The following is a 21,191-nucleotide window of genomic DNA, read 5'->3' on the forward strand; positions in this document are numbered from 1 at the left end:
GGGTTGGTGCAGGAGTGTGAGCTGGTGCAGGTGTGCGGGTTGGTGCAGGAGTGTGAGCTGGTGCAGGTGTGCGGGTTGGTGCAGGAGTGTGAGCTGGTGCAGGTGTGCGGGTTGGTGCAGGAGTGCAGGGTTGGTGCAGGTGTGTGAGCATGTGCAGGAGTGTGGGTTGGTGCAGGAGTGTGAGCTGGTGCAGATGTGCGGGTTGGTGCAGGAGTGTGAGCTGGTGCAGGTGTGCGGGTTGGTGCAGGAGTGTGAGCTGGTGCAGGTGTGCGGATTGGTGCAGGCGTGCAGGGTTGGTGCAGGTGTGTGGGCTTGTGCAGGTTTGCAGGGTTTGTGCAGGTGTGCGGGTTGGTGTAGGTGTGTCAGCTTGTGCAGGAGTGTGGGTTTGTGCAGGTGTGCGGGTTGGTGTAGGTGTGTGGGTTGGTGCAGGAGTGCGGGGTTGGTGCATGTGTGCGGGTTTGTGCAGGTGTGCAGGGTTTGTACAGGTGTGCGGGTTGGTGCAGGTGTACGGGTTGGTGCAGGGTGCGGGTTGGTGCAGGGTGCGGGTTGGTGCAGGTGTGCGGGCATGTGAAGGTGGTGGAATTTGCTGCACTGCCCTCTGCTGCTAACACTGCGTGACGACCACCACCCGCCTGACTCGCTTGGTGTTCGCCAGCACCGTACGTGTTAGCACTCATCAGGCTCGTTCCGACTTGGCTTACTCAGTGTCACAGGCACGGGTTCGTTCCGTGCGATTTCGCCATTACCTACACTAACTACGCAGCAGCACAACGCTTAAACGCTATTGCAATATATTCACTTAGCAATGCACCCGATTGCGTATTGTGCGAAAACGCCGAGCAATGTAGAGACACAGCAATACACCCCGGGGGAGCGCGCTGGGCGCCGATTCTCCTACTGTGATATCCGCGGCACAGCGCTGGATACGATACATTTACTCCGCTGACGCAGGGGACAGTTGCGAGACGATAAGAACGTTCGCTTCGACGCGCGCTTCACGTGGCACATGCGCGCGTCCGTGTGTGACCTACACACACACACGTACGCGCACGACGACGATCAATGGTCATGCTTGCTGACCACAAAGACAAAGATCCGCCCGTGTAGCCTCAACACGCTGTTTGGGGCAAGTGCTGTTACACGAGCACCTACGGGCGCGCACGAAGACGCATCGGACATACCAAGACAAAGACGGCAGACGGAGCGGAGACGGCGGAGCGCAACGGCGACACGCGCACGAAGACAAAGACACACGCAGAGAGACAAACACAGCAGGGACAAAGGACACACAGTGACGGACACACAACACACCACACCACTCGTCATAAATTGCCACAAGCGACAGGCAGCCTCCAGTTGCAAGCTCCCTTCGCCGTGCGTTCACACCACGCGGCAGCGAGGAGGAGGATGAGGAGGAGACATCCGACACGCGCCGCTCGTCGACGCGAGCGAACCTTTAAACAATTACGTACGAGGCATTTACACCTAGTCGCCATCTTTACACCGCCCCCCCCCCCCACTACTAACACAATAAGGACACCCCCCCCCCCAATCCACCACAACTAAGACAATTAAAACACGACGCTCACAATGTACACGGGGTGTGCGCGCGCGGTGCGTGTAACAACCATCACGCTACGCGCGTGTCCTCGTCATCCCACCACCCCTCTCCATCCACCCACCCCCCCTCTGCAAGAAGTGTCGCTCACCGTTATGCGAGGGATGTTCTTTTTCCCTTGGTACGACATGTCGAGGACAAACGCGACAAAATCTTGTGGCAATGATGCTTGCAGCACTCCCCCAGATATTGCGTTGTGTGGCGTTTCTGCTGCTTCTTCTTCCTCTAACTCCCCCCCTCCCTCCACACACACACACTTATATAATTATATAGCAAAAGGTCTCCCTCTGCGTGTGCGCGTGCTTGAGAGTGCGACGCGCGTGCGCGCGCACTTATTTATTTATTATTTGCCGAACGCGCGCGCACAGAGAGAGAGAGAATGCGCGCAGCGAGGAGCAAAAGCGAGCGCGCTTGCAAAGACGTGTCTCTGTTGCCTTGGCGGTAGGGGGGGGGGTAAAGACGAAAAGGATAGAGAGAGAGAGACGAGAGAGAAGGAAGAAGAAGAACGACCGAAAAATTATGAAGGGAGGAGGAGCTTGACTTGCTTTTTAGCTGCTGCGTAATTGTATAGGGGCTATGTCCTGTTTTGTTACCGGGGTTCGCCAATGGGGCATAACAAAAGCGTGCTTTCTAACGCCAGATGCAAGGGTTCCCTCTCTCCCCCACTACCACGTCTCCCCTCCCCCTCTCTCTCTCTCTCTCCCAGGCTCTCCAACCCCCCCGCCCCGCGGTCCCCTTTCTCTAGCACCCCCCTGAAGGCCCCCCCCCATCGCTCCCTCTACCCGTCGGGATTAGTATTGATGCCTCTCAAAGGGCTGGCTGGCTCTCTTGAGCTCTCTCCACCCACACCGACCCAACCCGACCCTCCTCCATCCAACCACAGCGACCATCATCAACCACCACCACCACCACGGCCGCCGCCATCCCACTCCTCCACCCTCTTTCACTGTGCTCATCAGCATGGATGCAGCACGATCGTGCCGGGTGGCATGTGTGGACTCCACGAGCGAGTGGATGAGCTTAGCAGTGGCTGCATTGAGCATGCATATTGCAATGGGGATACACTTCCCCGTGCCCCTACTGGACATCTGTGAATAAGAGCTTTATAGCTCATCGGATTCCTGCAGGATAAATATTCTGATTCCGCTGTGCATGGCCAAGGAGGCCATTGGTGCTGCATGCACAGAGCCGGCTCTGAATTGAAACTGCGCCTGCTCAAAAGCTGCACCCTCGCTCCACGTGTGGCTGCGAGGTAGTGCCTGTAGGGGGCAGTACAGCAAGTAGGGCTGCTGTGTAATGTGAGTGTCCTCTTATTATTACGTGTCCGGGTTCTCTAGGTTCTTCCCACTTGGCAAACGTAAAAGTGGACCTTATCGCCTCAGTGTCGCTTAAGTTCTCCTCCGTAAAGAATTTAGATTCAACGTTTGCCCTCTTGCTTTGACATGGTAGACGGTGATGAAGAGGTCTCTTGACAAGTTGGCTATGGAGACCAATACCAATGCAAGTATCAGAGCATAGAGTCAGCACTGCTGTGATGCAGGATTTAACTCAAGAAGTCTCCAACAAGGAAGCCAGATTCTCAAGCGGAGTTTACTTGATGCTCACAGCCCAGTAGTTTTTTTACTCACGGCATTTGGCTTTCAAATTGGTTCTTCACATATGGCGAAAATGTATCAGATGCATGAAGGAAATTCAGCAATTCAATTTGCACAGTCTTTGATCAGAGTCCACTATTCTAGTAACTAGCTCTGTGATTCCATCTTCCATGGCCATTCTCTGACATCATATGATGGCTTATATGACACGTATTGACATCTGCATATCTGGCTATAGCATGCTGATGAGTAATAAGGGTGTGATACTTCTGCAAGTTTATTGTGTTCTGCAACTGCAAGTTTCAAGTGTGGTACTGTAATTGACTTTGAGGTCTGTCGCCGTTTTGGGAATATTTTCCTTGTTTTCAACTGCCGTTCACGAAATCGACAATTCACTTTAGCAAGATAAATACACGTGAGATGTCTACACATATATTAGCAATAGTCTGTGTAAAACTTGCATCAAAATATTGCCACACTTAACATTTTGACGAACACACCTCGAACATTTGCAGAAGATTTTTCATACAAATGTCACGTATCCATAATCATAATTAATATAGGTTTTTTTTGTTTAGATCGCGTAAATATAAATGTCGTTAAACCCGCCACCACCCGACACACCCAATTAGCAAGGTTCGTCACGTAAACAAAACATGCCAATTCGTTACTAGTTCAGCACACCGGTGTGTTGGAGAGTGAACCCACAACATTTACAATTTGATTATCGTGACGTTTGTTCGCAACTCTGGCTGTCTGCCTCATGATTCTAGTTGTAATTACCGGCGAAACATTTACGCGATCTAACCAAAAAACCTCAACTAATTATATTGTTATGGATAATATTGGTCGCGAAAGCCTACGTGTTAAAATTTCACGTAATGTGTTAGAAAAAATGTGCCTCATACTTCTTCACACTGATGAACGATGACCTCGTCGGTTTTACACTTACTAGAGCAGACATTCCGCCTTTAAAATAACAATGTTTCAATTCTAGATTTAAAGCTTTCGTGACTGCAAGGATCCATACTCTTTGGTTCTATTCGGTAAAGTCACGTAGGTAAAAAATAAAACAACAAAAATCACGACGTTTCGGCCACAACACAAGCAGCCTTCATCAGGTGAAGGGACCAGACTGTCTAGAGGACAGCGCTGGAGTGAAACACAGCCACGCTCAGACCGCGACCTTTAACAAAGATGCCGCGATCACAATGTAATCCTTTGTCAAGGCACCTTGTTTCCTCGCACACAGCTTAAAGGTCGCGGTCTGAGCGTGGCTGTGTTTCACTCCAGCGCTGTCCTCGAGACAGTCTGGTCCCTTCACCTGATGAAGGCCGCTTGTGTTGTGGCCGAAACGTCGTGATTTTTGTTGTTTTATTTTTTACCTACGTGACTTTACCGAATAGAACCAAAGAGTAACAATGTTTTCCCCTACTAATAAGAGACACTTGGCATTCAGCGTGTATGATATCAAGACAGTTTCGCTCGATGGTGCTGACCAATCCTGTTCATACCACCGCACCTCTCTCGACATCACTGCCGTCCTGCCATCAGTTCCAACAACTTGCCTTACAGTCTATCACGGACCGTTATGGTCCACTCTTAAGAGTATCCAACCGTCTGAATTGAGGTTATTCCTTCTTTGGTCACCACCTCTGGTAAATATTGCAAGAAAAATCAATACAGGCCCACCGGCAGGGAAATGTGGAGCCAGTAATAGGCAGTGAAGTAAGTTGGTTGTTGCCCTATCCAAGTAGAGTTAGTGTTCTTATCTGATATGGATAGTTTTTTTTATTCTGGCGTTCTCGGTACCTGCCAAATATCAAAATCCTCAATTAGGAATTGGGCATTTTTTCCACCTTCATATTCAAGCCACTTCTGTTGTATTCGCCTGCACACCGTTCAAAGTATTATCACGGGGTAGAAGCGGGTTTAACTTTTGAACAACGGACAGCAGTCACATTCAGGGCACAGAAGTGTCGGCGGAGTGCATTGTTCATTGCTCAGAGCGAGTCGGCACAACTTGACACGGAGACTTTAAAATCGGCACGCGAGAGGTGAGCGTCACGACATGACACCAAAGAACGGAACAGCAGGAGACACAAAGGTCGCGCGTTGTGGAATTGGCCAAACATTTACTGCGGGACTCTCCTGAACATGGGTCTCGATGGTTTGTCAGGTTTTTGTTTTTAACGTCAGCTGCCCCACATTCTGCCTCCTGTGGGGACAGTGGTGCGACTTTTAGCGACTTTTTCTTCTTCGTCTTATCCGTTTAGGTGGATGTAATTGAACCGATAATTTTCAGTAGGGTCATTGATTGCTTTTATAATCGGATTGGCCAACTCGACATGCGACATTCCACCGAATATACCTCACCAGATGGTACTCGAGAGATGACTGAGTTGAGCACAGTTGGGATTTAAACTGACAGTCTAACAATCGTGAGCTCCCCTACACTACCGATTGCACTATGTTGGTCATTATTTCACCTTTACAAAGATACATACTTTATCGATGGGCTGCCACATTATCTGGTTTAAAATGTAAGTACTATGTATGTTGAACTTCTTTAGCTGTCTGCCTGTTGTCCAATTTGCATTGAACTTGACACTGCTTAAAAGAGTGAGAGCCCTGAAGCCTGCTTGTAAATTAATTATTAGAACACAGCCGCATACAAATTGCCATAATGTGGTGTAAAATTAAAAATAGGCAATGTCAACTGCACTTGTATATAATCTAAATAAAACATACACAGAACCCGCGCATTCTCATTAATTCCTATAGCAAGCGTAAATTTAAATGCACAGCACCGCATTCAGGAAGTAATTGATTTATACAACAGAACATCTACAAGGCAGGCAATATCCGAGGTGAGCGCTGAGCGAGAGCTCGAACGAGATTCCAAAGCGGATTCTGAGCATGTCCATCGAGTCAGCAGCAATATCCAAATGAATGGCCGCGTTGAGAGTTCAGTGGCTGAGAGCAAAATGTGTGAGAGCACATTTCAGTGCACTCACTTCCAGCTTTACTGAAAAGATCTTCCGAATATGTCCGCAGGTGATTATGGATGAGTTGCCTTTTTAGTTTACTTCATTAAACAGCATCAATGCATCACCAGTATACCAGTGCGCGTCTCTACGCTGCAGTGGTATTATTTCTGTTGTTTTTTCTTCAAGATATAATTATCCCATGTGTAAATTGCCAAGTGTGATAAGTGTTCCACCGTCAAATCATTTTATTTGCACAATCGCATGGCGATTTCTGCAAGGAGACAAGCACAGTCCACTTTAAGCGTGCGTGCCAATGCCTTGCTTTAACTCGCTGCTATAGTGCACAGACGTACATTCGTGTGTGTGCACTCTATAATATATTAGCACAAGTGGGCATCGGTGTATTAACTTGTTGACGAACACCTTTGCCTACAGACCATTCTGTCACAACTCTTAAAGGCCCGACGACATAAAGATGCACGCGATCGTGTGCTGCGTCACAGCTAAAAAGGCCTAATTCACAAAATTACCTTCGATTGGATTGAAGGAAAGTGCACGATTACCGGTCGCTACTTGTCATTGCGTAAGGACGGTTACACAATAAGCTCTCTCCTTCGAACGTAGTAATAATAATACATATAAGAATGGGTCTCATCTGGCTAAATAAAGCAAATTGATTTCCTACGTCTGATATTCCTGCTGAGAAAGGGCAACTTTCTTCCCATCCACCTTGGGAATAATTGGTAAATAATAAAATAATAATGCTAACTTCTCAGTGCCTACCGCTTTAAGGAACATGTTCCTTAGTTTATTTTCAATGAGTTGTTATGCTGAGCGTCTACTGTGTCTTGTGCATTGCTGTGAGATCCTTGACGATCTCGGTGTTTTATAAATATAATTATTTTTAGAGAGCAAATGAGATTAACATAACAAACTTGATTTGGAGCTTTCGTGACTGCAAGAATTACTCTTTGGCTCTTTCGGTAAAGTCACGTAATTTATTGTTTCTTTCTACGTGACTTTACCGAAAGAACCAAAGAGTATTAACAAAACATTCAACGATAACTTAATGAGTGGTGATGCATGGCAATGATGGTTGCATGAGGATAAGTCCAGAAATCCATCAACCTATCCCCACATCTATACGTAACCTAAATACAGATAATATTTTATTTACCAGGTAAGGCCCACTGAGCTATATAGCTTTTTTTCAGAAGCAGTCTGGTCACAAATGATAGCTCAACGAAGTGGCTTATCACGTGGAAATGTATAGCAGCCAAATACTCTAAATTCATGTTTATAAATGTGGAAGGAAAAGTTTACTCTACCACGGGGGAGCACATGCAAACTCCAAATATACAGCAGGCGTCTGGGTCAGGATCGAGCCCATGACTTCTTGTATTCCAGGCGAGAGAGTTAACATCTCACCACCGCGGTGCCCCAATCAGAGCCACACTGGCTGTACCTCTGCATCCAATTACCTCTAAACGAGCAAATGTTATTTGTCCACATAAATAATTATCAACGTTGAGTGAAGACACATAATGATCGTGACAGCGAGCTGTGGGGATGCTTCAGGGTTGAAGTAGTTTTGTGAAAGTGAGCAGAAAAAATGTTCTCAGAAGATGAATTATGGCAAATTAAATATGTATTATGTGTGTGTTGCACACATGTGTTAGACCACAGTACAGTGTTCGGGCAAGAGACCGCTCCCCACCCTCACAAACTCCTTGTAATGGTCTTGCCCCGAATTCCCTACTGATGATGCTTAGGAAATGAGGGCAGCTAAGGGAGGGGGGGCTTTGGAGAGCGTTAGAGAGAGCGAGAGAGACAAGATGGGGATTGCGCCAATAGGGAAGACAGGGGACATTAACCTCTGTCCATTGGTTGTACACCGAGCACGTGGACATGGTCCTTGTGGACAGCTCTTTGTCCCGGCAGTCTACGAGGCTGCGTAGGATAAGAGCTTTGTCTTTCGTGGAAAGACATTTCATTCCGACCCCCGATGTGGAAAAGTGTTAAAATCAATTACACATTGGTAAAAAAAAAAGTACACACCAACATTTATTAAGCAGTGACATTTATGGGCAATCAGTGGTCAGGATGTGTTAATATCAGACGATGGGACATTGAGCTGCTTACATGCGTCTGCGCAAGACAGGATATTATGTGCGTCTACACAATAATAATAATAATGTGAATTGACTGGCATGCAGATTAGTGGGTTTGGCACATCCTACCTACGTTGCAAGGTCAACTGAGACGTCGGAGGATATACGAATTTAATTTTTCAGGTTACAATATCATTTTCATGAGCACTTTATTGACAAGTAGACTCTTCTAAGTGCCCCCTGAGAAAGGCTGATTATTTATTAATGACTTTCAACTATACATGAAACTAAAGCTAAACAATTTTATTGTCACCAGGTAAGGTCCACTGAGCTATGCAGCTCTTTTTAAGAAGCGACCTGGCCACAAATGATAGCTCAATGCAGTGGCTTGTCGTGTGGACATTTATATCAGCCACATACTCGAAACGCGTGTTTCTAAGTGTGGAGAGGAAAACCCGAGGACCCGAAGAAAAATCCACTCGACCACGGGGAGAGAGAGATGCAAACTCCAAATATACAGCAAACGTCAGGATCAGGATCGAACCCACGGCCTCCTGTATATCAGGCGAGGTTGTTAACATCTCATAGCCACCGTGGCGCCCCATTGTTTCTACTATCAAGGTGAAATAAAATCACCCCTCCTCCCCGTCATAATCATGGACTCTACATAATGTGCCAAATAACACAATAGATTACATATTAACAAGTTAAATGAATAAAAAAATGTCATGGGTGTTGGTAAATATGACATAATTGATCTCGTGCTGTCCACCTCTAACTGGGAGAAAGCATCTCAACAGAATCCCAGCTGATGAAATGAATTCCATTAACTGAACAACCTCGGTGCATTCGCCGCTATGAAAAAGCGCACGCGTGCTTTGACTGGGTATGTTTGCTCGAGTGGCAACACGTGGGAACGAGCAAGAGACGGAATCGACGGCGGCCAAGAACGGAAGCCGGCGATTGGGGGGCCTGGCGTCAGCATGTGGAAGTCTTCGTCGTGGCTTATGGTGACAATATGTGAACGTCAAAATCCCTTAAACCATCCGTGCAGAGAACAACACTGAGAACACAAGTACGGTGCAGTCGTAACAATTGTCGAGGAGAACTGCGGGGACCCGACGAGGGGCAACCGGGGGAAGGGGTCCAAGCAGAAAGGGGAGTACCAGAAGGCAGAGAGAGAGGAGGGTGAGGAGTAGAAAGAGCCCAGGTAGAAGGAGGAGAGCCAGGTAAAAGGGAGGAGCCCGGGCTAAGGGGATAAAAGGGGAACCTGGACGGAAGGGGAGGGGAGAGTGAGGAAGGGGAGTGAGTGAGAGCGAGAGTGAGAGGAGCCAGGTAGCAGGGAGAAAGGCTCCTGGGCCGGAGAGACAAAGGAGGCTACGAGTGGATGAGTACGGGGTAGCCCGGACGAAGGTCGAGGGAGTCAGGAGAGAGGGCGAGAGTCAGGGAGTAGGGGGGTACGCGAGACAGAAGAGCAGTGTGGATGTCGGTGTGAATAAACGGCAAGCAGCCCTGAACATTCTACCCTGGTCTCCGTCTGAGTTTGTAATCACCAAGCACGACTCTACACAATCATAGACCTTTATGCAGCAAGGCCTAATGCCTCAGATGGGGGTCCTATGCCGTGGTGTTTGGTAATTTCCTTAATGTTTTGCATGTACGAAGCACAACAAAGATGAAATGAAGTGCCTGGCAAAATCCCACGAATATGCTTGGATGACGTTCAAAAGCTGCGCAGACAAAATCAGTAAGCAACTTTCTAGACGGCACTGCATTGCCGTAGGTACATTACAGCCCAGCAGGCTGGGAGTGTCGCTCATGAAATCCGAGTGATCCACCCGGCGCATCTCTGCAGAACTGGAATACAGAGGCGTGCCCCGCCACACCCAGGCCATGATTGCATTGCATTACGAAGCATGCAGCTCGGATTTAAAGTTAGCCCTGTTTTACATTCGGCTCGAAAGGCAGTGGCTCAAACGGCACCGGTCCGGTGGAGTGTTGAACATATAGACACGGGTTCGTAGAAGTGCAGAACAGCGGATTTTTTTCTGAGATGCCCTCTGCTATCCACCGCACAACCCCCGCGGTCAACAACCTATAACGCCTGTAGTGCACGGTGATCACCCATCCAAACATTATCCATGCTCACGCCTGGCTTACAGTATAGCTGGCGAGCGCTGACAAGATTCAGTCTCATCGGGCCCACTTGTGGGAGATTTGCTCAACTTGTCTCTGCACTGTATACGGGCAGACTTTGCTTTGATTTTTTGTGTTTTAATTTGTCGCCCTCCCACCCGCGCCTCCGATTGCCACGGTCGGCTACCGTCCGTTGCGAAAGAAGTTCAACACCCATACATAGAGACCTCTGAAGCTGAGAGATGTTCGACGCGTGAAATTGGCCAGTCTCCACGCAAGAGTCGGTTCCACAGATGCCGTGGGCGTGGGAGGAGGGAGGCGGACGTTGTCAGGGTGTTTCAATCATTAACACGAAACATTTATGTGGATATTCAGTGATTTTACAGTCCCAGAATTGCATGGCATTGGTCTGTGCCAGCATGAGACCATGATAAATTCTCTAAATTGCATAATGTGTGCAAATTGAAGGATTTACACGGCACATTACACAAACAGGGCCGGGATAAACCGATCTATAAATTCTCAATAAGGAACCAGCTTAACACCACGTGCAGAAATCTCCTCACTAAAAAAATGACGCAGTGAGACATTCCTGAGGTTTTTTTTTCTTCTTTCAAACGTCAACGTTGTAAATACTGCAGAGTAAATCAAAAGCAAATGTGTGTAATGTTTTTTTTTCTCTTCTGTGTGTGTGTGCCCTCATTATTAGCCGGGCTGAGACCATGTGAGGACACGACCATACCTAACAACCTGTTTCACATTCGGTGACTTCTCGGTGTTCGGCGAGTGGTGTGGACTTGGCGATCTAGAGCACGCATTAACCCACACTGCGAGTCGCACTTGCTAAGTGCGACTGTTAATGTCCGGAAGAACGCAATATGGGAATGCTTCTCTGGGTCATGTGGGGCCACGAACTTGGATACAGGCCCACCGCTCGTGCCACTCTTCCACGCTCGTGTCGTGGCTCCTGGGTTGACCAATGTCGCCCACGGTTAGCGATCATCCTCAGGCAACATTGGCCGGCCACGTTTGGTTTTATAATGGCCACCTCGTTGTTGTGAATTAAATCGTCAGAATGCCCTCAACATCTGCGGAAAAGAGCTTCATAGCTCATCAGATTCTTTCAGTCTAAATGCAGATTCTGATATAAAAATGTGGGGTTTCCCTGCTCGTTTTTCATACTCGTGAAATATTTTTTTTTCAAATGTAATGCGGCACTTTAAATAAATGTTTCCAGTCACGGTGTAATGGTTTGCACACTGGGCCAGCATGTCAGAAGTCAACGTTCGACCTCCCGGAACGGCAGTTGAAACAATGGATACTTTTCATGACTCCCCTCGCCTTTGTCCACCCAGTAGCCAATCAGCAGGTCATGTGTGATGGGGTAAAGTCTGACAACTCCATCTCTTCTAAGACGTCTGGTTAGTGTTGAAGAGTAGACCAAGTTACCTTTAACGGAGCTCTCTTGGACTCTCTGTTGTCGGAGGCCCTCCTGCCACTGAAGGGCTGCCCTTTAACTTACTTTTTTTTAAAAAATAAGTGTACAATTTTTCACGAAATGTTTTGCTTAAGTATGAAGGTATGTACAGGGAAAGATGGTTACAATGGCAGCGATAGGAAGGGTCATGTTCGCATGACCATTGCAAGGGAATAATGAGCACAATGCCTCCCAAGTCATCCGATATTGTCCACTGGTTTTTCTCGAGCTACCGCACGGGGAACAAAGCCTGCTTTTGATAATGCCTGGGCCACGTGATTTCCCACAAACCAAGCAAGTCCATCCCATCCCGGTGAACTCATCTTTTTGTAAATGTGAAACAAGTGTACCACGCGAAGTTATGTATGTACACATGTATGTACGTAACACAAAAAAATCCAAAGACAAAGACCTCCCATATAGCCTTTAGCAGACTTGGGGTAAGTGCTGTTGGCGAGCACCTACGAAGGTCCGGACGGTACACAAAGGAGTGGGTGGCCAGCCCCATGCCCAGCCGCCTTTGTCTCCCGAGTGGGGATGTTTTACATCGCACCAGGTACTCATTTGAGGCTGATTCGACCTAGGGGAGGCCCGGGACCAGTTCAGATATTCGCCAACGTCATTGATCGTGAGCAGGAATCAAACTCCGGTCGCCAGGTTCGTAGCGCAGCAGCGCTAACCGCTGCCCCACCACTCCCCACGCACGCATGCATGCAACACGCACACATACTGACGTAGATAAATGTGCCAGGCATCCAACAAACATTCAAATTGCACGTGAAAAGGCCTTTTGTGTCACGTGCGCTGCTCCACTGCAACGCGATTGCATGCACAGCTTGGTCCTGCAATGCGGGGGACACGAGGACATGGTCTAAATGTTCACGTGACCACGAGGGCCCTCCCAAAGCTAATCGGTTAACCTGAGCAATTTCCCAGGAACCTATTCGACTTTTACTATGGGGGTAAAATGGCCACGATTTCACCACCTGGGATGCCACGTTTCTTTTCGAACGTTTTAATCTTTGCCATTTATTTACTTACAAATGGACAATTACATTACACACGCACACGCGTAACAAAGATGCTCCTTTGGGTTGCATGGACTGGTGCAACGTGTACTGTTAGCGAACACCTATGAAGTACAGCACCAGCAGACGAGTGTGGGTGTATGTTCAGTACATATTGATCACTACTTCAGGTGCTCATTTTAGGCTGAGTCTACCTAGCAAGGGGGTCACTGCATTATGTGCACTGACAACATATTGAACCTGGGACCAAAGATATTATAAAATGTGATGCGCTAATCACCATACATTTGATATTCATGGCTGAAGTTTGCTTTTTTTCCACGACTGGGGAATAAAACGAAAATCCATTGCTGCGATATACCGTATACACTTCCAAGGATGTCTACAGCGCGTGCTTATTAGTAACCAAGGGCACATCCATACTACGGGCAAGGCAACTGCAGTGATTTTATAGTGCCACCATGCATCACCGACGTCTGCAGCAGCAGCAGCAGCAGCAGCAAAAAAAAAGACATTTGTTCAGCTGCAGAGGATTACTGCAGCGCGAGGCTCTTGCACCCTCACTCGGAGTGAATAATATACAGACAAAATATCGGGCGCCGTTGGTGTGGCTGGGTGGCAGACGGTGTGTGTGTGTGGGGGGGGTACTGGGTCGTCAACAAAGCACCGACGTTTATAGGGAGTGAATGCAAATGTCGTGCACCTGGCAAGGACACGGGAAGACTAGCGTCAAGGTAGATCCATAACGATGCAACATGAAAGTGGTCGTGCCTCACACCCTTTTTCCGAACACACGACGATTAAACACAAAAAAGGGGCAATATTCTACCTCACAGGCTGCTGGGGCAAGTGCCGTTATCACGCAGCCTACATGAGCTGGCACGGCGAAGTGAGTGGCAGCGCAAAGCCACACCACCATTAATGACCTTGCCCGTGCTGATGTTGACCTCACAATCATGGGGAGGCACAGAATAAAACGTGGTTCAAGGTTAGACGCCAAATGCTGCCACTTTGTGTTTTTCATTGGCTCGGAAGCAAACCACGAATCACCACCAACAACAACCACTAAGTGGCGGTGATGTCACCACAGCGATTGTGCCAAGCTAGGTGCACCTTGAGGCCACGCGCAAGGACAAAGATCCCCCGTATAGTCTCAACCCACTGTTGGGGCAAGTGCTGTTAGCGAGCACCTATGAAGGCCAGCATGGCACGTGAGACGGTGGGTGGCCAGGACCACGCCCGGCCGCCTTTGTCTCCCCAGTGGCGATGTTTGCATACCACACCAAATATTATTCATTTGAGGGTGAGTCGACCTCGGGGAGACCCAGGACCGGCTCAGATAAACGGCACTGGTGTTGGCCGTGAGCGGGAATTGAATGCCATGTTCTACACACACAACCATGAACACACAGCCGTGAACACACCCATACATTGACCCATGCATTGCACACGTTATGCAAGTCGTGAACGGCAGACACACACCACACTCACAACATGAAATAATTATTCATAATAAAGGTTTTTCGGGTTAGATCGCGTTATTAATAAATGTGTCGTAACCCTCCACCACCCGACACGGCCAAACAGTAAAAAAGTGTCACGTTTACAAAGGACAAATAGTTCACTACTTTAGCCCACCGGTGTGTTGAAGAAATAATTATCCGACCAAACACGTCTGTGAGAAACGGAGTCGGGTCCACGACGATCGGCGCGTGCCATCTGCTGCAGAGTGCACGTCAAAGACTGGCATGCATGTATCTCGGGAGTGTCTCCCTTATCAAGGAGTTAATTTTGGCCAGACTCGGTTTCAAATATGGAGATGCACAATACAATAATCTGTCGACAGTGCGCATGCACTGCACAAAGCGGGTCAGATTCATGCACAATTGCACTCGGAGAATCGCATTTACCAACACATGACTACACACGCAGGGCACAGATGTTCATTCAGCTTGCCGAGTATGTCGGGGCCGTGTGTTCTGTTAGCGAGCACCTATTAAATCCGGTGCAAACGCTCGAGTGCTTGTGGGATGCCAAATTAATGTTGACCAAATGTATCCGGTGCTTATTCAGGCCGAGGAGATCTAGGTGAGGGTCAGGCCTCTCTGCATTGTGCCTGGTCAGGAATGTGATATTGGACCAGTGAGATCTGGCGCATTGCGCTAATCAGCACACACACGCTCGCGTGAACGTGCACACGTATACTAACAAACGCACCACTAACTACATTCACATACACAAACACTTTACCGTATACATACACAAAATACCACGCAAGAATGTCACGGCGTGTAAGAAAAGGCACAATATGAACCATTCACACACAAACACACACGAACCACTCACACACTGACACAGTGCGATACAACATAGGGCACCAACTAATACGTGACACCGCAGCGTAAGATACAATAACACACAAGGCAACGCACCTGCTTATAGCACAACAAAGACAAAGATCCCCCGTACAGCCTTAATATAATTTTGGGGCAAGTGCTGTTAGCGAGCACCTATGAAGGCCGGCACAGCACACGAGAGGGCGGGTGGCCAGCACCACGACCGGCCGCCTTTGTCTCCCTCGTGGCAATATTTACACATCGCACCAGGTCCTCATTTGAGGCTTAGTCGACCTAGGGGAGGTCCAGGACCGGTTCAGATCATCGTTGCTGATGTTGGGCGTGACCAGGATTCGAACTCAGGTGGCCGGGTTTGTAACACGCGAACGGCAATGCTTTCGCTCTACCACGAGACACAATAACGCACAGACACAATAACAAAGACACACACACGCGCGCGCGCCTACTCCATGGACATTGACACAGTGACACACTTAGATGCGGAGGCACAATACGACTCGCACAGAACGACACCACACTACTCACACACACAAAAGACACAACACACAAAACACGACAACCACAATACACGTAACTCACGATAACACACAGATCACGCACGGGATATTCAGAAAGACAGGGGAAATGCTGTTTGCACGGACCTCTTAAGACCAGCGGTTTAGTCAGGACCACGCCCGAACGCCTTTGTCTCTCCAATGCGGATATTTATGCAATGCAGCACCAGACTCGTCTAGGTGTGAGTCGAGCAAAGGGAAGCCCGTAACAGGTTCAGACAACCTAAGTTCATGCCAAAACAGAGACACAAAGACTCCTCCTAAGACGTTATGTTTTGCAAGTGTTGTGAGCAGCCATCTCATGTTTTCCGCATCAGATACTCATTTAAGGCTGAGTCGACCCAGATATCAGAACCAGTTCAGATCTCACTCGCAAACCGATGTTAGTCATGGTCCGGAATCGAACTCGGGGTATTGAGTTCGTAGCGCAACACGCTGACCACTGCACTACCGCTCCCCACTACAGGCACAACAAAGACAAAAATCTCCCGTATAGCCTCCAACAGACAGTTGGTGCAAGTGCTGTTAGCGAGCACCTATGAAGGCCGGAACGGTACACGAGGGGGTGGGTGGCCAGCACCACGTCCAACCGCATTTGTCTCCCAAGTGGCTATGTTTACACACCGCACCAGGTACAAATTTTGAGGCTGAGCCGACCTAGGGGAGGCCCGGGACCGGTTCAGATAATCGTCACTGGTGTTGGCCGTGAGCGGGAATCGAACCCGGGTCGCCAGGTTCATAGCGCAGCGGGCTAACCGCTACACTACCGCTCCCCACACACATCTACACACACAAACATCTACACACACACATCTACACACACATCTACACACAATCTACACACACACACTCATCTACACACACACTCATCTACACACACACATCTACACACACACACTCATCTACACACACACATCTACACACACACACACTCATCTACACACACACACACTCATCTACACACACACATCTACACACACACACTCATCTACACACACACACACATCTACACACATACACATCTACACACACTCATCTAAACACACACATCTACACACACATCTACACACAATCTACACACACACACTCATCTACACACACTCATCTACACACACACATCTACACACACACATCTACACACACACACTCATCTACACACACACACATCTACACACACACATCTACACACACACTCATCTACACACACACATCTACACACACTCATCTACACACACACATCTACACACACACTCATCTACACACACACATCTACACACACACACTCATCTACACACACACACATCTACACACACACACACTCATCTACACACACACACACTCATCTACACACACACATCTACACACACACACTCATCTACACACACACACACATCTACACACATACACATCTACACACACTCATCTAAACACACACATCTACACACACATCTACACACAATCTACACACACACACTCATCTACACACACTCATCTACACACACACATCTACACACACACATCTACACACACACACTCATCTACACACACACACATCTACACACACACATCTACACACACACTCATCTACACACACACATCTACACACACTCATCTACACACACACATCTACACACACACTCATCTACACACACACATCTACACACACACACTCATCTACACACACACACATCTACACACACACACATCTACACACACTCATCTAAACACACACACACACACATCTACACACACATCTACACACACACATCTACACACACACACATCTACACACACACATCTACACACACACACTCATCTACACACACACACTCATCTACAAACACACACATCTACACACACTCATCTAAACACACACACACCTTCACATCGTCGTCATTGTTCTGCAGCGCCTCTTTGCCGGTGGCCGCCCTGATCGTGAGCGGGTTGCCGTTGCCGCTCGTCGTGGTGCCGGTGACCCCGGGTGGACCGGGCAGCGGTGCCCCGCTCTCCGCGTCCCCATTGCCGGGTGCCGACTCCCCGCCGCTCACGCTGCCCGGCGGGGAGTTCCCGGACGCCGGCGAGCGCGTCTCGGACCGGTTCGGAGTCTCCGCGGCCGATCGTCGGCCCACGCTGTACGAGTCGAAGTCTATGGTCTTGTTCTCGTACGCCCCCTCCACCGTGCAGAACATGCCTCCGTACTTCTGCCGAGGCTTGGGGCTGCCGGAGCCCAGGCGGCCGAAGTAGGCAGGCAGCTCCTCGTCCTTACCGCCGCCGCCTCCTCCTTTCCCTGCTGCGGCTGCTGCCATTGTGCGTCTTTACTTGGTCTTCCTCTTGGTCGTTAGTGGTCGTTATCCTCCTGCTGCTCCTCGCTTGTCTCTCCGCTTAATCTTCTTCTGCTCGTTGTTGTTGCTGCTGCTGCTGAAGGGAATGGCTTTGGCTGGCTTCCTGCCGTCCTTGTGCCGTGCCTGCACTGTCTGCTGTGCGAGAGCTGTAAGGGAAGTGAGGTTCTGAGCACAGGCGGCGCGCGCGGCTGTGCGTGTGCGTGCGTGCGTGTGAGTACATGCACGCGCGTGTGTGTACACACACGTCTGGCCACGTGTGTGTGTGTGTACATACGTGCGTCTGTGCACGCGCGCACGTGTGTGCGTGCGTGCGTACATTTATGCATTGGTGTGTGCGCGTGTGTACATGCGTACGTGTGCGTGTACATACATGCGTCTGTGCACGTGTGTGTACATACATGTATGCACGTGTGTGTGTGTGCGCTTGCGTACATGTATGCGTGTGTGCATACATGCATGAGTCTGCGCGCGTGTATAAGTTCGTTGTTTGTTCACGTACATACACACGCGTGCGCGTGTGTATGTACGTGCATGCGTGTGCGTACATATGATCGATGTATGCGTACATATGATCGATGTGCATTCCATAGCTGCACTCACAAACGAGCAATGGGTACGTGCATAGGGCTGGCCACACATGCGGTGTGTGTCTGTGTGTACTGTATATGCTCGAGCAGCTATCGCAGGATACAACGACTATATAATAGCAATGCACGGGAGCGCACACATCGCTCAGGCGTCGATCATTCATTCCCAAGTGCACTTACCGCATTATCTCGCTTCGACGTGCACACGGCATAGACGTACGGTGCGAAAGACATTCAACGTAGTGCGTATCATGCAACACAATCACGAACAGAAGCACCCACATGTGCATATCCCGCGCATTGCAATGTCTAAACCCGTACGCAAAGGCTGCGCGTCTATGTGTGTACACTCACACACTGGTCAGCGTTCAGTGTGTTCACCAAGAGAGGTGTGAGCGTGTGTGGAGGTATACGCGCCAATGTATGGATGTTGAACTTGTTTCGCACCGTACGTAATCAACCGTGCTAGACGTGTCGCATATATATTGTAGTATGTATACACAGATACATGTGGCAAGCACACACGGACAGGGATGTGTATGATATTCGGTACTTGTATGGTGTGCAAATGGAAGTATGCGCGCGGTACAATACCGTGGAGGTCGGGGTGTGTGCTGCTGCTGCTGCTGTGTGCACACACACACACAGAGCCGCTCTCCAACCCACGGGGGTGCGCGTCACACAAACCACCACCACCACGACCAGCAGCAGCCTGTCCCACTGAACTCTGGCTCCTCTCGCTCGGAAATAAATAAATAAAAAACCCGCGTGTAATGCAGCAGCCTCGGCTGAAACCACACCCGGACTTACAACAAAGTACAATGTAATGATTTAGAGAGAGAGAGAAAAAAAATGTAATACGGGCGGGCTTGTGTCTGTCTGCGTGTATCGTTTGCGAGTGCGGCGGCGTGGAAACGCGAGGTTGGTGTGGAGCTGTACGCTCTACGTGTGTCTGGCGTTTCGGGGGGGGGGCAGGGTAAGGGGTGCTGTGCATGCATAAACAAGTCGTGTCTGACATATCGATTGTAACCCGTGATAAACCGAGCCTTGCAGGGAGGGTGGCAGCAGCTGCTGCTGGCCCCCCTCGGCCCCGCTGTGGCTGACGGCGTGATGTCGAGGTGGAGCTGTCCAGTTCAGCACCCCCCCCGTCCCCCCCCCCCGCGCGCTAGCAGAGGGGCAGCAGCAGCAGCCACTGACGCCTCTAGCCCACGAGTTGGGAAGAATATGCGCGCGTGTGTGTGTGTGTGTTATTGGGTACCGTGGTGGCCTGGGGCATAGCGCGACTCAAAAGGACTAAACTCTCTTGGGTTGAATCATCCCAAGCGAGTGTTGTCCTTGAGGCAGTGTGGGTATCAGCAGTGGAGAGACAAAGACGGCCGGGTGTGAATGCCGATCTCAAACAGCTCCTCTTGCGCCGTGTTGGCTTGAAATCGGTGCTCGCTCGCCAGGCTTTCCCACAGCCTTTATGTGTAGGACAAGTTATTAATTGTTTAGTTTGTATACTACATATGCATTTTATCACCAAAAAGTAAACTCTATATATACTGTGGGTGTTATTTTCTTCAACAAAAAAACTAACAGCAAACCTTAATTAGGATGAAAATTATATTTCGTCTGGGCCATAGAACTCCTTATATCATCTCAATAGGTCTCACTCCCATCACTAGAGAGCGCTAAGTTTTATTTGTGAGTCATGGTTTGCAGCGCGCCAATAAGTATATGTATTAAAATAATAAAGTGTTATCTAAGAAAACAATAATTGTATATGTTGAATTGTTATACTGGCATTGTTGATGGAACTGGGACAATCGGCTGGCTGCACGTGAATATGGGTTAAGCTCCTTCACCTTGGCCAACTGAAACCCAGATTCTAACTCAGGGTTTCAGTGTTGCTGGCTTCGTGCTCTGAGACAACCATTATCCCCAGACACCGCAATTCTTATATATTAAATCTTGACTTAAAGCTTTCGTGACTGCAGGAATTAATATTATTTGGGTCTTTCGGTTAGGTCACGTAGATAGGTTCAAATTAATACAAATAAATATAAAACAAACAAAAAACTACGACGTTTCGATCACAACACAAGCGATCGTCATCAGGATCGATTGTGTTGGGATCGAAACGTAGGTTTTTGTTTGTTTCATATATATTTTTTATTAATTTGAACCTATCTACGTGACTTTACGGAAAGACCCAAAGAATATTCTTATATATTGTGAGAACAGAAAGGGATTGACTTTTTCAGCATGAGAATATAGTGCTAATCCTACATTTAATGGAATTATCTCAGACTTTAATATCATTAGAGCCATTAAGGCGCTTTGTGACACATCTTACCATCTTGTGCAAACAAAAAATAAAATAATGAATGGCTCAGTGGCAACCTAAGCCATTC

At 48.6% G+C, this 21,191-nt stretch overlaps 1 protein-coding gene across 4 annotated transcripts in view; it reads right to left on the reverse strand.

Annotated features, from left to right (window-relative positions):
- The window catches only part of LOC116941209 (dihydropyrimidinase-related protein 2-like), a 54,903-nt gene extending 35,163 nt beyond the window's left edge, over window positions 1–19,740 (reverse strand). For 2 of the 4 annotated variants that reach the window (XM_032952011.2, XM_032952009.2), the window contains exons 1-2: window positions 19,390–19,740; window positions 17,747–18,354 (exon numbers count right to left, since the gene is read on the reverse strand). In XM_032952011.2, the coding sequence (XP_032807902.1) occupies window positions 17,747–18,172 (426 nt within the window). In that variant the 5' untranslated portion in view covers window positions 18,173–18,354; window positions 19,390–19,740. Of the gene's footprint in view, window positions 1–1,709; window positions 2,239–17,746; window positions 18,355–18,975; window positions 19,116–19,389 lie in introns of those variants that run through there. The other 2 variants (XM_032952010.2, XM_032952013.2) reach the window with 2 other exon arrangements.
- Window positions 19,741–21,191: the final 1,451 nt, after the last annotated feature.

Source organism: Petromyzon marinus, chromosome 11 (genome assembly GCF_048934315.1).
Source record: "Petromyzon marinus isolate PM22_M1 ecotype Great Lakes invasive population chromosome 11, UKy_Petmar_22M1.pri1.0, whole genome shotgun sequence".
NCBI lineage: Eukaryota > Metazoa > Chordata > Hyperoartia > Petromyzontiformes > Petromyzontidae > Petromyzon > Petromyzon marinus.